We start from the raw sequence: 22,287 nt of genomic DNA, 5'->3' as shown, positions 1-22,287 counted from the left end.
ACTTCCAGGTGCCTATACTGGTAAGCCTCCCTTGTCTCAGCCCAGCTGGCTAAGAAGAGGGACACCCCTACTCCCACAAGGCTCTCTACCCCCTTCCTGCCCTGCACATGGCAGAAGCTCTCTGCACTTTCTTCTCTTTCCACTCTAAATCTCTTCTTATATTTCAGGCCCGTGCTCACTTCCCACATGGGTTCTTGGGCCACATGGGTGCATCCATTTTCTCTTCCTCAGTTCAAAACCCTCACTGTCCCAAATGTACTCCTGAGTAAAACTGCAATAATTTAGTAACTTTAGTAATTAACCTTCTCAGTATGGTTTATCTCAATTCTTTGGGTAAAAGCAGACACTAACTCAGGATTTGGAATTCAAGGAGTTCCCTGAATTCCCAAAACCCCATTACAGTCTCACTAACAGGACACCTGTGGGAGAAACCGCAGTGACTCTGGGAAAGACAGAACAAGTGTTTCACACAGAGAAAACAGAAACTTTTAGAAAAATGACCTCATTACTGAAAAAGTACATAAAGTTTGACTATATAATATGGCTGAGGAAAATTAGGGTGAGGCATCTTGGCCATATTAAGAAATACAGACTTTATTCTAAAGTTGTTGAGAAATAGAAGATGAAACACTGTCATTTCAAAATCCCATTTTGGCTTCAGAGCACAGATGGCAGGAATCATAACTTGAGCCAGGGAGATGAGCCAGCAGGACTCCAACAGAGCACCTTCACTCAGCTTCATGTGACAGAATCTAAAGAAACAGTTATTCCTTTTCTTTCATTTTCCTCACATGGCTTCGGGACATCATGGTCTCCTGGTTTTCCTCTTGCTGAGTGGCCTATATTTTTTTCCCCAATCTCCACTGCTGATTTCTTATCAACTTAACTTTTCAATGCTAAAGTATTCTTAGGCTCAATGCTGAAAGTTTCTTTTCTCTTTCCCTTGTTCAAGTTCAAGTCATCTTAAATGATAGCTTTAACTCTTCCAAAATACAGCCATCATAAAACACTGCATTTTATCTTTTTATTTCATTCTATTTTATTTTTGAGGTAGGGTCTCACTCAAGCCCAGGTTGGCCTGGAATTCACTATATAGTCTTAGAGTGGCCTCGAACTCAAAGCAATCCTCCTACCTCTGCTGCCATACCCAGCATTATATTTTTATTTTATTATCTACTACCTTCTTTCTAGAAGAATATAATCTCTGTGAAGACAGGGATGCTACTTCTCCTAACTGTGAAATTATCTAATTAACTAGAAAACATCTTGGCACTGAGTGAGCAGTCAATAAATATTTATCCAAGCTAACAATTGAATGACTGCATGAATGAAAATGTAAACAAAGAGAAAAAAACTAGGTTAAGGAGGACTGCACACATGGACACACAGAATCAGTAGGTTAACTAGCTGCTAAAATTGGAAGACTGACTGGTATACAGATTGAGGGAAAAGGAGGGACTCAAGCTTAAGTCTTTAGTAGCTGGCAGAAGTAACCAGGCATTTCAATAATACCTAAAACACTTTTCCTAAGAAATGAAAATATAATCATTTCAATCTTTAAACATGCAGAGTATGCAGTACCTAAGGAAATACCCAAGTGAAGGTGTCTTGTCCATAGCAGAGGTGAGAATGGAATAAAGACCTATGTGGCACAGATATGTTAGCATTCACTGACTGTCAAGTTGACAAGACCCTAGCAAGCCTTGTGAGAGATCACCTAGAATAGGTTAGCCTGTGGGCATGAATGTAAGGAGAGGCCTGCCATAACTGTGGGTAGTGCTATTCTTCAGACCCAAGAGGACTGGACTATATGAAAAGAAGCACAGCACAGGCTGAGCTGCAACATTCAATGTTTCCTATTCCCCCTTTGCTAATGTGACAATATGACAACTATTTCCTATTCCTGTCATGTTTTCTAGCCACGAAAGACTGACTCTACCCTACAGAACTATAAGAAGAAATAAACGTTTTCTCCCTTAAACTGATTTTTATTAGGTATTTTGTCTCAGCAACAAGAACTTGACTAATACAATTAGCAGATAAGAGAACCAATTCATCAAAGAACAGTGAACTGAGCAGGGTGTAGTGGCATATGGCTTTAATCCCAGCACTCAGGAGCAGAGGTAGGAGGATCGCTGTGAGTTTGAGGCCATCCTGAGACTACACAGTGAATTCCAGGTCAGTTCAGCCTGAGTTAGAATGAGACCCTACCTCAAAAACAATAAAAAATAAAAATAAAGAGAGTGAAGCAACAAAAATAAGAGGATCCAGAACTGAACATGGACAAACCTAACATTAACAGAGTGGAAGAGGTCAAAGGAGCTACCATGTTGGTGGACGCTCAAAGGTAAGAAGATGAAGAGAATACTATGACATTAGACTACAGTTAAAGAAAAAAAAACTACAAAACCAAGTATTTTTAGGTGAGCAAACAAAACCAACAAATATTAAGAAGGGGAAATTTGTGCATATTTACATGCTGACTAGAAAAGCCAGTAGAGACTGTGATAAAAGATGAAGGGTGTAGAAAAATTTTCAGACATGGTTACAGCATAATTGTTCAGGTCAAAATAGAATCAAAAATTTAAAAGAAAACAGGCAAATTTATTTTTATCTCAGAATTATTCACATACAAATATGTATTATCTATGAACCCATGGTATCAGATATTATGACTACTTAGGTACCTCTGTACCAATTAACCAAATAACATTAAACCAATATATTAATAGTCACAAAGTCTTTACAACATAATTGTTCCTTACTCTCACTTGCAATATTTTACATGTATAGCATCAGGTGGAACAGCATACAAAGTATAATCAGAAAAGACAAAAAATGGGCATTGGGTTACAGTTCACATTTAATATAATTACCTACTTACAAGAGCGTTAGGGGCTGGAGAGACTGCTTAATGGTTAGGAGACTTGCCTGAAAAGTCTAAGGTCCTAGGCTCAATTCCCCAGTACCCACGAAAGCCAGGTGCACTAGGTGGCACATGTGTCTAGAGTTTATTTGCAGTGGCTAGAGGCCCTAGCATACCCATTCTCATTCATATTCTGTCTCTCTTTCTCTTTCTCTCCTTTCTCTTTCCCAAATAAAAATAAGTAAAAGAAAAATATACTTCTAAAAACAATGTTAGGTCCTCAAGATGTACGGTATAGACATTTGGCATGCACAACTGCTACAGAGCTCAATTTTAATAATAAGAGGCAAAATACTTTTTAAGAAAGCAAAATATAATACATCTGGACAATATACAATGAATTAATTTTTGACTATATTTTTTTTCACAAAATGTAAGCATACTGAGCCAAGTTATATTCTCAAGAAAATGCTTAACACATTCTCTTAAATGTCTGTGTGAGGAGGAGTGGACACCCACTTTAGCAGGCTGAGGCCTTCTGTCTGCAGTCTGTTGCTCAATGCATTACACATATGAGCTACTCACAAGAGACAATAACTTCATTCTGAACAGTTACTAAGAAGTGATTCCTACCTGTTAGCAGAGCTAAAACCTAACCAAGATCACCACTTACCAGCTACTTAAATCTCTTAGAAATTTCATCTAATTACTAGACAGTTGTTCTTTGTTGTTGAAAACAGTTCCTTAAGGTTAAAAACAGACTGCAAAAAGTCCTACGCAACCTTTCTTTGGATGGTCACAATCAAATATGAAGGTCTAGTCTCAGTATAAACCATTTTTTTGGGGGGGAGGATTCGAGGTAGCGTTTTGCTCTAGCCCAGGCTGACCTGTAATTCACTATGTAATCTCAGGATGGCCTTGAACTCACATCGATCCTCCTACCTCTGCCTCTTGAGTGCTGGGATTAAAGGTGTGAGCCATCACACCTGGCCTGTGTACTTACTTTCAATCAATCACTTTTGTCTTACTCTCACTGGCTATTGAACAAATTAGTATTTTCTATTAGACCTTAGTTACTAAGTTCTCTTGCTTTTTACATTAGCTATCATTTTGGTTATCCAATTTGCTTTGCTAACCAAACTCATTAGGAAAACTCATATATTCTTCTATCAGTCTGTATTTTACTGGTCAAAAGCAAAGTTTTAGCCTTTCTATATGGTGTAACAAAAAATATTAGCTTCTTTTTAACTGCTAAATGTGATTCTTGTCACTCTTAGCAACATTAAGCTATTATCTCTACTCAGAATGTAACAATATTGAAAATTCAGGTATTTGGGGGTTAGTTTGTTTAGCTTTTACAGTTCTCTCATAGTTTCATCATAACTAAAGCTCTCTACTGGCTACTTTGAGAAATAATTGTGAAAATAGAATTATCAAAGCTTAATTAAAAAAATAATGAAAAAGAATTTCAAGAATACTTAGTTCTTTTAATGTAGCAGACAACAGAAACTTTTAATGTTAAATGATCAGGTGATCACCCACCCAACTTAATTTCATAAAGAATGAATGAATATTCTTGTTTCCTCAATGGGTGGTTTGAATTCTTTTGTTCACTCTGAAAAGAAACCCACCCACCCACCCCACCCCCGCAAAGGAAAAATCCAAATACTGTTCTAACAACTGACAACTTTTCTCTTTCTTTCCTATAAAGTAGACACCTGGAGTCATATTCAGTAAAGAAAAAGAGATGGTTACCAAACAAGAAAGGCCTAATCCTAAACCCACAAGGATTTCTTCTGCACTTCACCCTACACGCGTTCCCTACCTGTTGGAGTAGTTCTAAGATTAGGATTTGAACTGTAGGTGCTAGAAGCAGAAGTAACCCCTAAGAAACTACAACCCATTTGTGGGTCGTGTGGCTCACACCTATAAACACAGTGCTCAGAAGTAAAGGCAGGAGGATTACAAGTTTGAGGCCTGCCTCAGATGCACCACAAGACCCTGTCTTGACAAAATTGCAGAAAGACAAAGACAGAGAAACTGTAAGTATACCTTTAGATCTTTATACATAAAGGCTTGATGGGTGAGTCATGCGCTCCTTCCATCTGGCAAACAGAGGCTGACAGTGGCTGCAGCTGTGCTGTCCAGTGGCAAAGACACCTCACTGGTTCTCTGCCAAGTCATAGCATGCTACAGGAGTGGGATGGCACTGAAGTCAACACCTGCTAGACTCCTCCTGCTACTGACAAGCCAGACTGGCACTGCAGGTGAACCCACTGTCCCTTCTCTGGCTGGGAGGGTTTGAGTTTAACCAGTAACATACGGAAAGAAGTCACGGCTAAAGGCCAATGGGAAGAGTCAGGAATGCAGCATCACTGGTGCCCTGAAAGAGGTTCAGACTGCAGGAAAAGCAGCCCGGCTTGGAAAGGGGCAAGGCCGTATCTCGGCCAAGATCACTCTCACTTTAGAATCTGACGGGGTCTAAGAGGACCTTGAAGACCTGAGTGACAGCAAGGTGAGGAGATTCTGCACGAGTCCCACGAGGAGCACCTGTCGAGGGGTGAGTGGAACCCTAGCAGCATCCCAGTGTTTCTCAGTGCTAGTTCTCAGGATCCATTTACCACTAAGGGTGCCATCTGGCAAGGAATTTCTAGAAGCTGCTCCCTGATGGGACATCAAATTATACAACTTCCACCAGATCGGTCAACACATAGCTATAAACTTCATGACTCAAAGTTTAGGAAGGTTTCTGGCTAAAATGGGAAAGACAGTGGCTAACATGCTTGTCATGCTGTGATGTGCTGAACACACAGCAACCTAGTTTCTGCGTGTGAAAAGCTATTTACACAAGAAACAGTAGTCTTCTAGAAGGAGTAAAACAGTAGGCAAGTGTGAGGTGTTATGGCACACATAGACTAAGTTTTTTCCTGGTGTGATCTCTGTTTGTGAGAGTTAATTTCATAGGTCAGTTTGAGGAGAACACGTTGCCCAAATAAAACGTAGCAAAAGCCAAAACCTTACTTTTAGTCTCAAACTACCTCTTTACTGAGATCCCTACTAACCATCTTCCCCAACAGATTATGGACTTGCTAATCTGAATGGTTTCATGAACCAATTCTTTCAAACTGTGTGTATGGGGGGGGGGGGCAGTGCTGACACCCTTACAGGCATCCTAGCACAATAATTTCTCTGAAGAACCTGGACTATCCTTGTAGCCTTCAATCATGAGGATCCCTCCCTCCACGTAGCTAGTAAAGCCCGAAAAACATAGTAACAATTAAGGGATATAAAACAGTATATATGCTACAAGAGAACTGTTTTATGAGCACAATGAGGCACAAAGGAAAGATGGCTTAGCGGCTAAGGTGCTTGCCTGCAAAGCCAAAGGACCCAGGTTCAATTCCCCAGGACCCAAGTAAAGCCAGATGTACAAGGTGGCATATGCATCTGGAGGCCATTCACAGTGGCTGCAGGCCCTGGCACACCCATGCTCTCTATCTGTGCCCCCTCCCCCATCTGTCTGTCTGTCTCTCTTTCTTTAAAATAAATAAAATATTTTAAGAAATATTTTAAAAAATGAAAGTAAGTTTACATAGCTCAAGCATAAAGTACGTCAGGAAAAAAAATAATAAAATTAAAGACATATAAAAAGGCAAATGTACAAAAGTTCACGTATAAGATAAGCAGTTTGAATGCCATTATGTAGAGAAACACATAAAGAGTTTAAAAAAGACAGACCAAACTTGATCACTGCTTCCACAGATACCTCTGACAGCAATGTCAGCAGCAGATACAAGGCGATGGAAGTGGGTGACAAGGAAACACATGCATGGGTCACGTGGTAGGTAAATGTTCTGGTCATCTCAGGTTGCCATGACAAAATATCACAGACTAAATGGCTCAAAAAGGGAACCGTGTCACTCATGGTTCTGGTGGCTTGCACTATCTGGTAGATGCCTACAAACGGCAGCCTTCCCACTGTGTCCTTACATGGCCTTACTGCAGTGTGTTCACAGGTAGAAAGATGGAGAGAGATATCACTCCCACCGGACTAGGACTCTGCCATTAAAACCCCAATGAACTTTAATCAGCTCAGTAAAAGCCTTATCTCTAAATACAATCACATCAAGGGTGAGGGTTTCAAAATATGAACTTGGGAGCACAAAAGCAATTATATCCACAGCATTAAGAAATTACAGCATAATCTAATTAGGAGATTATATTGATCAAAGCTAAATCAATAGAAGTGAAAATGGGGAAGAATGGTATGATAAGTGAAAATGACACGATGTGGTCATTAGTCAAATATAAGGAGTTGAAAGGACCATGAAGCTTCCGACTTAAATAACTGAATGAATGATAGTATCATCCATTTAAATGTGGCAGGCAAGTCAATGTCCTAGAATCCCAATGCCAAAGCCTCTGAAAACCCAGGCCCAGTGACAAGCAGAAGCGGAAGTCAGACTGAAAACAAGTTACTGATGATCCATTTAATCACCACTGAAGGTCATATGATTGTTGCCTCCTTAAAAGCTAGTTAGCTTGTTCCTGTTTTGTGGCTCTGACAGCAGATATGAGACTTCTGGATCAAGGACAAAGGAAGGACTTTATTTGTTCTTGCTTTTGGCAGTAGGGTCTCACTCTCCCTGAGGCTGACCATTCACTATGTAGCCTCAGAGTGGCCTCCTCCTACCTCTGCCTCCCGAGTGCTGGGATTAAAGGTGTGTACCACACTGGGCAAAGGAAGGACTTTATTAATCATGGCACAGAAGCACTGACAACTTGGGCCCTGTGGTGGTTTGAATAGATTTCCCCAATATATTCAGTGTTTTATTGCTTTGTAGTTTGCATCTGCAGCCACCTGGCTGGAGGTGGTGTCACTGGGTGGATCTTAAGGTGTGGTGGTGGGTTTCAGATTTTAATCTAAAGATATGCAGACTGTGCCTAGCTGTAGCTCCTGAAGTGTGCTGTGGCTTTTGGCTTTTTGGCTTGTGCTTCTCTCTCTCTGCTTGGACCTGTGAAGGCAGGTCAGCTTCTTCTGCCATTATGGAACTTCCCCTGGATCTGTAGGCTTCAATAAATATCCCTTCCTCCATTACTGTGTCTGGTCTGGAAGTTCATCTCAGCGAACCTGAAGCTGTCTGCTACAGGCCCCAAATTCCATCAAGTAATGTGACTGGGCCCACATGGATGCTGTAACACAGTGGTTTGGATCAAACCTGAGGAATACAAAGCTTGGAAGTCTACCATTTTATAGTAAATAACCACCATGTCTGTTTTTTGTTTGTTTTTTTTTTTTTCAGAAAAAGATACAATTTTTTTCCTTACCATTGCTCACTATGACCATAACAAACGCCCCAGGTAGGAAGCAGGCCTGACGTGGCGGTGGCGTGGCTCTGCTTTGTTCTACGCTTGTGCATTGAGACCGGCTCAATCAAACCCAGACTGTCCTGAAAACCACCATACAGCCCACAGAAGCCTTAGACTTAGGCAATCCTTCTGTTTTAACCTCCCAAGTACTGAAATTACAGGCATGAGACATCACACCTTCACCATCCCAAATGCAGCCTTCATACCCAGGTAAAATAGTAAAGAAGAGATCTCTACATTTTTAGAGAAGCTAGGGCATGCGTCTCCTAAGAAAAAGAACATTTTCCTATACCACCATGCCCTTACTACACTGAAAAAAGTTACCACTCCTGGGATTGTCCATTCAGAACTTCTCCTGTTTTACAAGAGCCTTGCCTTTTTTTCCTTCTCTTTAGCTCTGCCCTGCCTCCTCTTGGGCACAAGGTTTGTGCTCTTTCCTTCTCCTAAGCTCTAAGAAATCGCAACCTGGGTATCTACATGAGCTTTCCCATTTCTGGAAACCCTGCTCCAGACTCCTCTTGGGCAGCACATCTGGATTACTTCCCCTTTCCTTCTCTTAAGTGCTACACACTCTAGAATCCCTATAATATGATCTTTCTAAACCAAAAAAAAACAAAAAACAAAAAACAAAACAACAATTCTTTCAGTCAAAAGTCCATCAGGGTCCACACAATACATTTGGTGACTGTGATTTACTGGTTATTTTCATATACAACAATCTCCCCAACCTCTGACACAAACATCTTAGTATTCTTAATAACATGACTGCTTCATTGTGGTAGTATGAATGTGTATGTTTCCCATAGCCTGAGGGTGTTTTATTTTTGTTTTGTTTTATTTTGTTTCCAGGCAGGGTCATACTCTAGTTCAGGCTGACCTAGAATTCACTATGCACCACCACGCATGAAGCCTGAGGATGGTACCCACATATGTTGTATATTTTTGATCAAATATGCAACTTGAGTCTCCAGGAGGCAAAATCCTGCTGGGGAAGAGGTATGTCACTGAGGTAGATCTTGTAGTCCAGCCCTAATAGATGAATAGAGAGCAATCTGAGCTCTGGCTGTTCGTGTGTACTGTGTGGTAGTTGTCTCTCTGCTATGATCTATGAAAGTCAACCAGCTGTAGCACCAATGATGCTATTTCCCCTGGATTCTGTAAGTCTGAAATAAACCTTTTGCTCCAACAAGCTGCTTCTGGTCGGGTGTTGTCCAGTAATGAGAAGGCAACTGCATGTTCTGGATTCTTCTGATGGATCCTTGTGGTATCATACATGTCAGTTATGTCCTGTATGTTAGGAAAATTATAAGATCCACTTAAAGGTCTCATTACAGTTAGAATGCAGCTTGGCAGTAATGTGCTTGCCTAACATGTTCAAGGCCTTAGGTTCAATCCACAGCACAACAAATAAGTAAAGAGTGTCTAATTACAACCACATTCAACTTCTATCCACAGTTAATGTATGCTTCAAAGTATGCACATAAAAACCCACAATATCAAGTTCTATTACTAGTGCTATTATTTTGTTTATTTAGGCAGAGTCAACAGATCTCTATTTAAAGTATATATTTGTCCGCCTACAATTGTACAGATTTACAATTGTAGGAAATCTGTGAAGTAATACTTGATTTATTACACTGTACAAATCCTTTATTCCCTCACACCTTTCATCTAGGGGAATTTTAGCATTCATGGAAGAAACTTAGTTTAATCAATTATTTTAATGAGATGGTATCTACAGATTCTATCATTGATATAACAAATTATTACAACTAGGACCTCAACATTTATATGAGAAGCCTGGGTTAATCCTACTGCTTTCTCTGCTCCAGGTTTTAGTTCCATTCTTTTTTGTTTATTTGTTTATTTGTCAGAGAAAGAGGGAGAGAGAGAATGGGTGTGCCAAGGCCTCCCGCCACTGCAAATGAACTCCAGACATGTGTGCCCCCTTGTGCATCTGGCTAATGTGGGTCCTGTGGAGTCAAAAATGGGTCCTTTGGCTTTGCTGGCATACGCCTTAACCACTAAGCCATCCCTCAAGCCCTAAGTTCCATTCTTAATTGGAGATGTGAGAGTTTGCTTCCCAAATCATTTGCGTTATTGGTACAATCCAGTTCACTGCAGTTATAGGACTAAGAAGTATGCTTATTAGCCTTCACCTGGGGAAGCACCCTTAGCTCCTGGAGGCCCCTCTGTTACCTGACAGGACCCTGTATCTTGGGGAAGCACCCTTAGCTCCTCGAGGCCCCTCTGTTACCTGACAAGACCCTGTATCTTGGGGAAGCACCCTTAGCTCCTAGAGGACCCTCTGTTACCTGACAGGACCCTGTATCTTGGGAAAGCACCCTTAGCTCCTCGAGGCCCCTCTGTTACCTGACAGGACCCAGTATCTTGGTGCCAGCAACAGCACACTGACTCCTCGTCCTCCTCTAGCTTCCCACTCTGCATACTTTCCCTTCCATGTGTTGTGATTAAAATAAGCAAACAGGGACAGAGAAAAGGCTCAGTGGTAAAAGGCATTTACTTGCAAAGCCTGATTGCCAGGGTATGATTCCCCAGATGCACAAAGTGGCACAAGTATCTGGAGTTTGTTTATAGTAGCAAAAAACCCTAGTGCACACATACTCATACTCTCTCAAATAAACTAAAAAGATAATAAAGGGCTGGAAAGAATGGCTTAGTGGTTAAGGCATTTGCCTGCAAAGCCAAAGGACCCAGGTTTGATTCCCCAGGACCCGCATAAGGTGGCGCATGGGTCCGGAGATCATTCACAGTGGTTGAAAGCCCTAGAGCGCCCATTCCCTCCCCCATTCCCACCCTCTCTCTCACTCTCTCTGTCTCTATCTCTATCAAATAAATAAAATAAAGTATATATAATAAGCAAAAATATATGAATTCCTTTCCCTCTTATCAAACCAAAGCGAAATGTACTTATAACAATTCCATAAGATATTAAAAACTTCATCTCTAATGGAATTTACTATTTTCTATTCCCACCAGCAACATTTGAGCAATTCTATTTCTGTGTAGCCTCAACAACCGGTAAGATAATATTGTAAGTTAAACATCCTTCATATATTTAAAATGATTTGTATTTCTTTCCCTATAAACTAATTGTTCATGTGTTTTATTCATTGGTGGTTTTAGGTCTGGGGAAATGGGCTTTGTTTTGCTTATTTTATTTTGTTCTTTTCCAGTTTTAAAAAACATGCAGTTCAGGCTGGAGAGATGGCTTAGCAGTTAAGCACTTGCCTGTGAAGCCTACGGACCCCGGTTCAAGGCTCGATTCTCCAGGACCCATGTTAGCCAGATGCATAAGGGGGCCCATGTGTCCAGCGTTCGTTTGCAGTGGCTGGAAGCCCTGGCGCGCCCATATTCTCTCTCTCTCTCTCTCTCTCTCTCTATCTATCTATCTATCTATCTGCCTCTTTCTCTCTGTCACTCTCAAATAAATAAATAAAACTGAACAAAAAAAAAAAACATGTAGTCTTGGCTTTCTCACTATCAGAGAAAATAAAATAATCTATGCTAACAGCATTCGTTCTTTGCTCCAGAGTAAAAGAAGACATTTCTCTAAAAGACACAGGTTGCTTTAAAGGAAATATTTTTTTTTAATATTTATTTATTTATTTATTTATTTGAGAGTGACAGACACAGAGAGAAAGACAGATAGAGGGAGAGAGAGAGAATGGGCGCGCCAGGGCTTCCAGCCTCTGCAAACGAACTCCAGATGTGTGCGCCCCCTTGTGCATCTGGCTAACGTGGGACCTGGGGAACCGAGCCTTAAACTGGCAGGGTCCTTGGGTTTCACAGGCAAGTGCTTAACCGCTAAGCCATCTCTCCAGCCCATAAAGGAAATATTTTTAAACAACAATTTTATTACTAGGCGCTAATATACTACTATAGTCGGTCCTAGGAGGATGTATTACATATGTGACAAGACAAATTACATGTTCCCCATGGGGATGACCTGTATCCTTTGGAAAAGGGACAGGGATGAAGGAAAGGATGGTACCAACATATGTTGTTGACATACTAAGTATGTCCATAACTAATAATAATAAATTAAAAATAAATATGTCAACATCAAAAAATAATGATTATCTACTGATTACTAAAGGTCCCATTTCTTCTAGTGTTTCATAATTACAAATAATGTAAATGGTATTCCCGATATTAGGAATTTTTTTAGTTTTGAACTTTACCATTTGCTCAGTTGGTCCATATGTGTACTCTTAGGCCAATGACAAATTGTTTTCAAGGAACTTAAGGTTTTATAACATAAAATACATAAAATTATTTCAGTGGTGAGTTTTATTTTCATTTCTGAAAGGTCTAATTACTAATTTCATTCTAGATAGTATTCCACTGGTAGAAATGAATGGTAGAATCACATTAAGGTCAAAGAAAACCATTAGTCAACTCTGGACAAATTGTCACTTATACTACAGAAAGATAAACTTGATGTCAAAAATCCTTAAGACATAGGACAGAGAGAAAAACTCATAACACCAATATGAAAATTCAAAATCTTCCTAAACATTGCAGTTCTTTCTTTTTTGTTTGTTTTGTTTTTCCAAGGCAGGGTTTCACTCTAGCCCCAGACTGACTTGAAATTAGTTTAGTCTCAGTGTGGCCTTGAACTCACAGGGATCCCCCTACCTCTGCCTCCTGAGTGCTGTGATTAAAATCGTGTGCCACAACGCCCAGCTTGCATTTTATTTTTTTCATATGCCTATTCTATTTTTATTTCATACACCTAGTATATGTATGATGCACTAAAAGGTTAGAATATCATATATATCCAAATTACTTATTCTTCATGAGTGTACAAATAATTTTATGCCCATTTTATGACTGCCAAGTATTATTTTAATAAAGTCACCTTGATATGACTGAGGTGTCCTGATGGCCAATACAAGACACATGAATTTCACACCATAAAAGTACACACTGATAACTGAACTATACTGAAAGATTTCTATAGTAAAACAATGATAATTTGCATTGTTTCTTGTGTTACACATCTGAATATAGCCATTGGGAAAAAAAATCCTATCAGATCCTACTAGACTACTTCTTGATAAATTTTATTTTTAAAAGTATAATGGTTTTCACCGGGTGTGGTGGCGCACGCCTTTAATCCCAGCACTCGGGAGGCAGAGGTAGGAGGATCGCCGTGAGTTCAAGGCCACCCTGAGAATACAGAGTGAATTCCAGGTCAGCCTGAGCTAGAGTGAGACCCTACCTTAAAAAATTTTTTTTAAAAAGTATAATGTTTTTCAATAATGTTTACACTATTTTCCAAATAAATTATCAACTTTGGTTTAATTGGAAGAGAGTTATGCCCTGGTTGTTTCTGTGTGTGATCCTATCCCTTAATAAAGAAATAAACTTGGCTGGAGACTTGGCTAAGTGGTTAAAGTGCTTGCTTGCAAAGCCTTACAGCCTATGTGTGATTCCCCAAGCCCACATAAAGCCAAATACACAGAGTGGCAAATGTATCTGGAATTTGTGTGCATGCCCATATGCACACAGTCTCTCTCTCTCCCTCTCCCTCTCTCTCTCTCTCTCTCTCTCTCTCTCACACACACACACACACACACACACACACACACACACACACACACTTCCTCCTCTGTCTCCCTCTCTTTCATTTCCTCTCCTTCTTTCTTTCTCTCACAAATAAATAACTTTTAAAAAGAAATAAACTTAGCAGGGCATGGTGGTGCACGCCTTTAATCCCAGCACTTGGGAGACAGAGGTAGGAGAATCACCATGAGTTTGAGGTCACCCTGAGACTCCATAGTGAATTCCAGGTCAGCCTGGGCTACAGCAAGACCCTACCTCAAAAAAAAAAAAAAAAAAAAAAAAAAGAAAGAAAGAAAGAGAGAGAAAGAAAACAACTTGTAAGGCCACTTAATTTGTGCCTTAGGTACATTAAAAATTTATTAATTCTTACAGAGACTATGAACACATATACAAATAAAATGCAAAAACCCAACTATTCAAGAAAATAAAATCTGTCACTATGATTTTTCTGGATTATAAATGCTCCATTTGATAGTAATACAGCATTGATATGAAAAAGATGGTTAAGGGCTGGAGAGATGGCTTGGTGGTTAAGCACTTGCCTGTGAAGCCTAAGGACCCCAGTTCGAGGCTCAATTCCCCAGGACCCACGTTAGCCAGATGCACAAGGGGGCGCACGCATCTGGAGTTCATTTGCAGTGGCTGGAGGCCCTGGCGCACCCATTCTCTCTCTCTCTCTCTCTCTCTCTCTCTCTCTCTCTCTCTCTCTCTCTCTGTCACTCTCAAATAAATAAATAAAAATTAAAAAAAAAAAGATGGTTAAGAAAATTTCAACAGTTGGACACCATTTCTGCCATCCTACTTACTATGTAACATGATAATCTTTCCATTCTTTCTGCCTAAATGTAACAAAAATATTATTTTGTTATTCAACTCCAATATCTATACCATAAAGATTTTTTAAATGACCCTTTCATATTACTCTTCCACAAAAATAGACTGGCAACATCATTCTAAATTTAGAGAAATTATTCAAACTTAATAAAGGCTATCACAAAAATACAAACCTATTAGCAAAAGCATTTGACTATAAAATTATAACTGTGACTATAGAGCTGGGTTTTTTTACATATAATGATACTACATTCTGAAAACAAACTGACATCTCAGTTTATTTTACTTACACAATAAGTTTAGTTTACATAGAAATGATAGAACATTTCAGGAATAATTCTTAAAAAACAATTTCTGCTGAATGACTGCTATAATAATCTCCTTAAGAGAGAAATAAACATAAACCAAAATGGAAGTTGTAAAACATAAAGTAGTTCTCATCTGAAGAGAAAACTCAATATTTAGTAGGAAGACACTAGAAAACAAAAGCAGTTTTCTTTTAGATTTCTGGTTGAAGTTCAAATCAGTTTCCTTAAAAGTTTAGCAGTCCATGTCTTTAATTTCAGCACTCAGGAGGCCAAGGCAGGAGGATTGCTATGAGTTCACGGGCAGTCTTGAGACTACATAGTAAATTCCAGGTTAGCCTAGGCTGGAATAAGACTCTACCTTGAAAAAACAGACAAAAAAGTTTAATTGTAAGCATGTCAGCAGCTATTTATTACAGCAAGCACTCAGGAGAAAACTCTGATTTCCATCCTCTTCGGAATGCTGCCGAGAAAGGAAGATGGGCAATGCTTCCATATCTAATTACGCTGAGATGTGGCCTATGGACTGTCTTCTACTAGGTTTAGAAAACTTATTAGTATATTATTCTGTATAAAATGCTAAGTTGTTTCTACAACTTAAATGCAAAACATTATTTGAGCCATGGACATGAACACAGAATTTGCATTATTAAATTATAATGTAAAACTCCAAAGCCTAAGGTTACCACTTTATGTATGACATCTATTTTTTCCATTAATCTTAAACTAGTAGTTCTGGAGCATCTAGATATTTAATGAGAACTGAAAAAAGTAAGCAATCTATACCAATAATTAATCTAGCTTTACAATTATCCTTTTCTATTCTTCAATAAAAAAATACACATCTTTATGTTTAAATTCTGCTTATAAATCCTCTAAAATGCACTAGTTCCAAAAAAACACTGAAGAGTTTATATATTTATATCATAATAGTTTCTTATTCAACAAATATAAAAACAAACAAAATTGCCCCAAATTAATTAAAAGGCATGCATTAAAAAAAATAATGTAGGGAATGGGGAGACGGCCCAGCAGTTAAATACTTGCCTGCAAAGTCTGCTATAGCCTGATTTGATTCCCCAGTACCCATGGAAACCCAAAAGCAAAAAGTGGCACATCTGTCAGGTGTTCATTTGTAGTGATAACAAGCTGTGATGTGCAACTTAAGTAGGTAGGAGGAATGATAGATTGTAGGTAGGTAGGTAGGTAGGTAGGTAGATAAGACAGACAGACAGACAAAATAAATAAATGATGTGATTCTGTATAAGTACTATGAGAAATATAAAAAAAAAACCCAATGCCTTCATTTTGCTACCATTTTTCTTTATTTTCTTATTTTTAATTTAAGTCTTGCTAAATGGCATCATCTGTAAAATACCTTAAATCACTGTGGCAGTTTGATTCAGGTATTCCCCATAAAGTTAGGTGTTCAGAAAGCTCATCTCTCTCTCTCTTTGCAAATAAAGAAACTTTTTAAAAAAATCAAAACAAGTATTCCAAATAACATAGAAAGCAAGATGATATGGAACAAGCACTGTTCATAACCAGACTTTCCATCTCCCATGCCCAGGTCTACATGCTGAGTTTTGTCTTAGGAACCTATACTTACTTTGAATCAATATGTTAAGAAAGCAAATGGACTGGTACATGAGGTAAAGGAGTCTTTTGGTCTAAGAGACATTGAACTAATTAAACACTGATTGAAGAACATTTTATTAAAAATAAGATGCTATGGTGTTAGTTATCACTTAGGACAACTTAATTATGAACATGAATCTAAAAGCAAGAACAAGAGGCAGCCATGTAGACAGTACATAATATGTTCTTGCTTAAATACCCAGTAAGTGTCCGGTCAAAATGTTTTCTTTAGGGCTGGGGAGATTGTTTAATGGTTAAAAGTGATTGCTTACAAAGCTTTCCAACCCACGTTCAGTTCTTTAGCACCCACATAAAACAAAATACAGTGTAATACAAGCCTCTGCTGTCATTTGCAGTGGCAAGAGAACCTGGCACATACACACATGCTTGCATGCACACACACGCGCGCGCATGCACATACACACACACATATATAAGTAAAAGTATTTTCTGAATGGTTTATAATTGTGCAGTAAGGTTTCTCAAGAAGAAATATGTGATCCTCCCTATATCCAGAGGATGTGATATGCAATGCTGGAGAACGGAGTCTTTACACATGGAATGATCTAACAAGAAACGCAGCTGGATGTTGATGTCGACAATGGGGAAAGAGACGTACAGGTTGAAAAAAAAAAAAAAAAACACATAGAAGCTAAAAGTGTCAAGACAGATGCCAAGCACGGAGGGCAGGAGACTACAAGTTCTAGACCAGACTAGGCTGCATAATTTGAGGCCAACTTGGGCTACATAGCAAGACCTATTTTGTCTCAAAAGAAAAATGCTACAAAGTATATTTAGAGAAAAGTAGCATATTCAACCAAGCTGAACATGGCTTCTAGAAAGGAGTAGTATGCAAATTTAATGTGGTGGTTTCAGTGCAACTGTCCCCCACAACCGCAGGTAGTCGTGATTAAGGTTCCTACTTAGCTCCCAGCAGGCAGAGGCCCGCTGCAGGACGCAGGTCACCGGGGCAGATGCTGAGTCTGTTCTACTGTGTGCTCTGAGCCAGGGGAGCTCCAGCTGGTCTCTCTGCTATGGGTGTGTGCTGTTGTGAACCTGTTCCTTTTCTCATTGTAAGCCTGAAATAAACCTTTTTCTTTATATTAACTGCCTCTGGTCAGGTGTTTTACCCTTGCAAGATTATCTTAAAATAAGCAAAATAAATAAATAGCATTTCCCAAAGGCTTAGTGTGACAACTCTATAAGCAAACTACAACCAGTTCGTATTATATAATTCAAGTTAAAATGGGCAAGCTTTTAAAACACAAATTATTCTCGTTATTGAATACTTAAATTAATGAGAACATTCTCAAGAACTTTTATAACAGGTTAGCCTGCACAGTCTTACAGATACTATCAGGAAAAAACCATACTTCTGGGTCCGGAAAAAGATTTTGTTAAGTAGGGGACAGCAGCGTGAGCTTCGTGCACTCATCTATCCCTCCTGCCTTTCAAATCACCAAGCAGCTGTGTGGACGAACCCAGGGAAGTGAACGCTGAGCACTAGGGTGACTGTGTCAGAGCTAGGGAAGCTCATACTTGTAAGCAAGTGCAATCTTAGAAAGGGCTCCTAGCAAACCTGCCATTCTTGGCTAACAGTGAGAGGGAGGAGCACTGTCTTTATTATCTTGAATTACAAACAAATCTGCCTGGTGCCTTGGAGGGAGACATTACCTCTATTTTCAAAGCCTTTTTCTTATAAAATATTCCTGAAGAGACAGTACAGAACAAACACTCAGAAGCTTTGCTCAAAGACATGTAGAAATGCAAGAGATCCAAGGAAAATTGTCCTTAGCACATTATAAATTCTTTATAGTGAAGTATTTTTTATGTTATCTTTAGCCAAGCAATGAATCTTAAGTAGTTTATTTTAAAAAGCCAAAGTAGAATAAGGAAATTTCAGCTTTTCCTTAGAAAAAAAATAAAGTGGCAATCTAGGTAACACACTACACAGATGTGTCCATGTGTAGCTTGCTCAAAATAACTGATACACTGATTCACAAAGTAACACGTAGCACTTAAAAGGTTCCTAACAGTGAGGCCGTGTTAACATACCCAATGTTCACAAGGTCTAATCCTTTCTTAAGTCTTAAGGCAAATAGGCTAGATTCAACTTAACTGACCAGAAATCCATCTTCATATAATACCTACAAGAGCACACCACATTAATAGTGTCAATAGTGTGGCTCTGACATACCTCTCCAAGAGCTTCGTATCTTTTCTGGTTCCATCTGTGCAAGTCTTCTCGGTAATTAAAAACAAATGGTTCTCCAGTTTTTATGTGTCTTAGCTGCCCCTCTAGAAGATAGCAAATAATGTTTCTATGATTCAGAAGTACATTTAAAATAATATCCAAAGTATAATAAATAACATCTAATAAAAACTTAAATTGTCTCAGATGTTTGCTTTTTGTTCTTTAAGCATTTTTTTTCAAAAGTCAGTATGATACAAACCTATTAACCATATGAAGAATGGGGCCCAGGGCCTCAAAAGTTATTCTTGAGCTTCACCTGACTAGCGTGAGTTGTACCGACACTATGGGAAGGCCCGCAGTGTAAGAACCACCATGTGGTGAAGCCAGGAGCACGCCCTCCATCCTGCGGGAGTGTCTACAGTCAGAAACGTCACCAAGCCAAGGACTTCCCAGAAAGTTAGAAAAGAATACAGTCAGCAATTTAAAAACTGTGACAGAGGTGTACAGTCAATAAGACTGCGAAAGATTCGGGGGAAATGAAGAAGCCCTGACTATCTATGTAGTCACATGGGTTCAGAAGGGTTCAGTGACATCCCTCAACAAGGCCCTGAGACAGTGAATCAAAATCGGACAGAAGCAGTGAGCTAACACAGCTTTCGACTACGAGATCAAACTCACTGACGTCACCCGGCTTGGCTGGCAATACTGAGCATCTACCAGACTATCAAGCTGCACAAGGAAAGCAAGAGGCCTGAAAGTCCTGGTCCTGCCCCACGGCCCAGCCATCTCTTTTCACAGCACTCTCTGGCCCAGAATATGAGGTCAAAGGGAGACACAGGGGGATCTTCACACATTGGTGAGCCTTGTGGTTACCAAACAGTACCATTTCCTATGCCAAAGAGTTAAAGGCTCTTGCTCTTCAGAGAAACAAGCCTCATGGTGCAAAGACTAGGGTTGTGTACGTGAGTCATGCTCTGTCAGTCATCCAGCTCACGACAGCCCATACACAGATTCTCTTCTCTTCATGGCACATATTAGTTTGTATTTACTAAAAGGTTTAATCATCAACATATTTAAAAGGAGGAAAGACAGGCCATCTGTCCTGTTTCTTTCCCCAGAAATAGTCTCTCAGTAATCAGGATAGAATAGACCACAAGCTAGTTGCTTTAATCCTTCCTATCCAACAGACAACAATATACTGCTATATGAGTATAAACATAAATTATTTTGATAAAAACATAACACTTCTGAAAAATGAGTTGTTTCTACAATCTTCTATTAACACTCACTGAAGATTCAGCTACACTAACAACTATAATTGGTGGTGTAAAGTGCATCTACTAATGCACTGATAACAGACTGCTAATTCGGTTGGTAGTAAGCAACAAATAGACAATAACATCATTACCCTCCAAGAATAAAAGTTTATTATAGATATAATGAATCATGATGCTCTGCTCCAAAAACATCCTTGCAAGCTATGGTGCCTTCCTCCACAACCCAATTTTATTCAGAACTTAAAAAGAATTAAGCAAGGATGTTTCCTGAAAAATCATGGAAAATTGAGAATTTTGCTGTGAAATATGGTCACAGATGATACCCTCTTTCTATATAATTTAATTAGGAGTTTCCAGTTGGGTATCAGGGAGCTGAATGCTCAAGGTTGAAATGCATAAACTAAATCAAATTCATGTCCATCAATTTACATAACTTGACAACTATAGAAAATTGTTTCATAGATCTTTCACTTGAGTGAAGGATTTCACCATACAAGGGTAAGTCATTACATCTCAAAAAAATACATGAAACTTCCTAGCTGAACTTTAAGAGTAGTAAATTAGATACATCCTATAGTTCTATAAACACCATTAAATAAATTCTGTATGTAATATATACCACTTACTTTCATTAAAAGCATATTCAAATCCTTCCAGGGAATCAGGAAAATCAAGAGGTGGTTCATCTTTTTTCATGAGTTCATCCAAATCTATCCTGGATAACAAATCTAGAAAAGAAGTAATATAAAACGTACTTATGTTCGTTTTTATAGGTAATAACAAGGGTTATATTTTTAATAATTTTTATGTATTCTTGAGTTCTATTAAATTAACTTCATTTGTTGCCTCTATTGATAATGATATTAAAATTTAAGTTCCAGCCTGGGGAACTAAGTTGTCAGTAAAGACACTGTATCACAAATGTGAGGACCTGAGTTCAACCCTCAAAATATACCTAAAAATGCTGGGTGTGGGGGCATAGGCTTGTAAATTCAGATCTGGAAAGGAAGAAAAGGAAGAATTCCTGGAGCTTGCTGGACAACCAGACTAGCCTAATAGCAATATCCAAAACAATGACAGGCCCTATCTCAGGAGAAAGATAGACGGTGCCTGAGGAATGACACCCAAGGCTGTCCTCTGGCCTTCACACATACAGATACACAGACATATAGGTACACAAAAACATGGCCCAAGCATATAAAAACATGCAAAAATAAAATTAAATTTCAGTTCCAAAAATGCTATACTTTGATCAATATCATTATGTTCTTCAAAATCATAATTCTCAAAATAATCACAAGTCAGATCCTAAAACCCACTATTATAAATGATTAAATATTCCCCTTCAAAGTAGACAGCTATTAATTTAAATTTTATTAACTTCCTTCTCTGGTTCTAAAGTTTCTGACACTAATGACTGATTTTTTTTAATTTATTTATTTGAGAGAGAGACAGAGGCAGATAGAGAGAATGGGCATGGCAGGACCTCGAGCCACTGCAAATGAACTCCAGACACATGCACCACCTTACATCTGGTTACATGGGTCCTAAGGAGTCAAACCAGGATCCTTAGGCTTTGCAGACAAGTATCTTAACACTTAGCCATCTCTACAGTCCACTAATGATTTTTAAAATACCATTAAATCTGAGATATGAGTGAAACTGATTTGAATGAGGGAACTTATTTTAAATCCAAAAAGTGGTAATATAATGTATTGCCCCATCTTAAAAAGATATTAACCAGAGAAAACTAGTTTATACAAAACAATTTCTACTATTCATAGCACTAAATATCATACAACCAAAAAAGAACCTGTCAGTGAATTATTTAAATAAGCAAATACATAGAAGTTTATTTTGTGTAGTGGTTTGATTCAGGTGTCCCCCATAAACTTAAGTGTTCTGAATGCTAGGTTCCCAGCTGATAGAGATTTGGGGAATTGACGCCTCCTGGAGGCAGTGTATTGTTGGGGTCAGGCTTATGGGTATTATAGCCAGTTTCCCCTTGGCGGTGTTTGGCACACTCTCCTGTTGCTAGTGTCCACCTTATGTTGGCCAGGAGGTGAGGTCCACCCCCTGCTCAAGCCATCATTTTTCCTTGCCAATATGGAGCGTCTCCTTGAGTCTGTGAGCCAAAATAAATCCTTTCTTCCCAAAAGCTGCTTTTGGTTGGGTGATTTCTGCCAACAATGCAAACTTGACTGCAACAGC

General features: G+C 39.0%; 1 protein-coding gene across 6 annotated transcripts in view; it reads right to left on the bottom strand.

Annotated features, from left to right (window-relative positions):
* Fam172a (family with sequence similarity 172 member A) overlaps nucleotides 1-22,287 on the bottom strand; it is a 438,504-nt gene that overhangs the window by 367,752 nt on the left and 48,465 nt on the right. For all 6 annotated transcript variants that reach the window (XM_045134031.1, XM_045134026.1, XM_045134030.1 and 3 more), the window contains 2 exons: nucleotides 20,703-20,804; nucleotides 18,803-18,903 (listed from right to left, as the gene is read on the bottom strand). In XM_045134031.1, coding sequence (XP_044989966.1) covers nucleotides 18,803-18,903; nucleotides 20,703-20,772 — 171 coding nt within the window. In that variant the 5' untranslated portion in view covers nucleotides 20,773-20,804. The remainder of the gene's footprint in view (nucleotides 1-18,802; nucleotides 18,904-20,702; nucleotides 20,805-22,287) is intronic.

The sequence above is a fragment of the Jaculus jaculus genome, chromosome 14, assembly GCF_020740685.1.
Source record: "Jaculus jaculus isolate mJacJac1 chromosome 14, mJacJac1.mat.Y.cur, whole genome shotgun sequence".
Lineage (NCBI taxonomy): Eukaryota > Metazoa > Chordata > Mammalia > Rodentia > Dipodidae > Jaculus > Jaculus jaculus.
The sequence above is the reverse complement of the archived record's forward strand: the minus strand, read 5'-3'. Positions and strand labels throughout refer to the sequence as shown.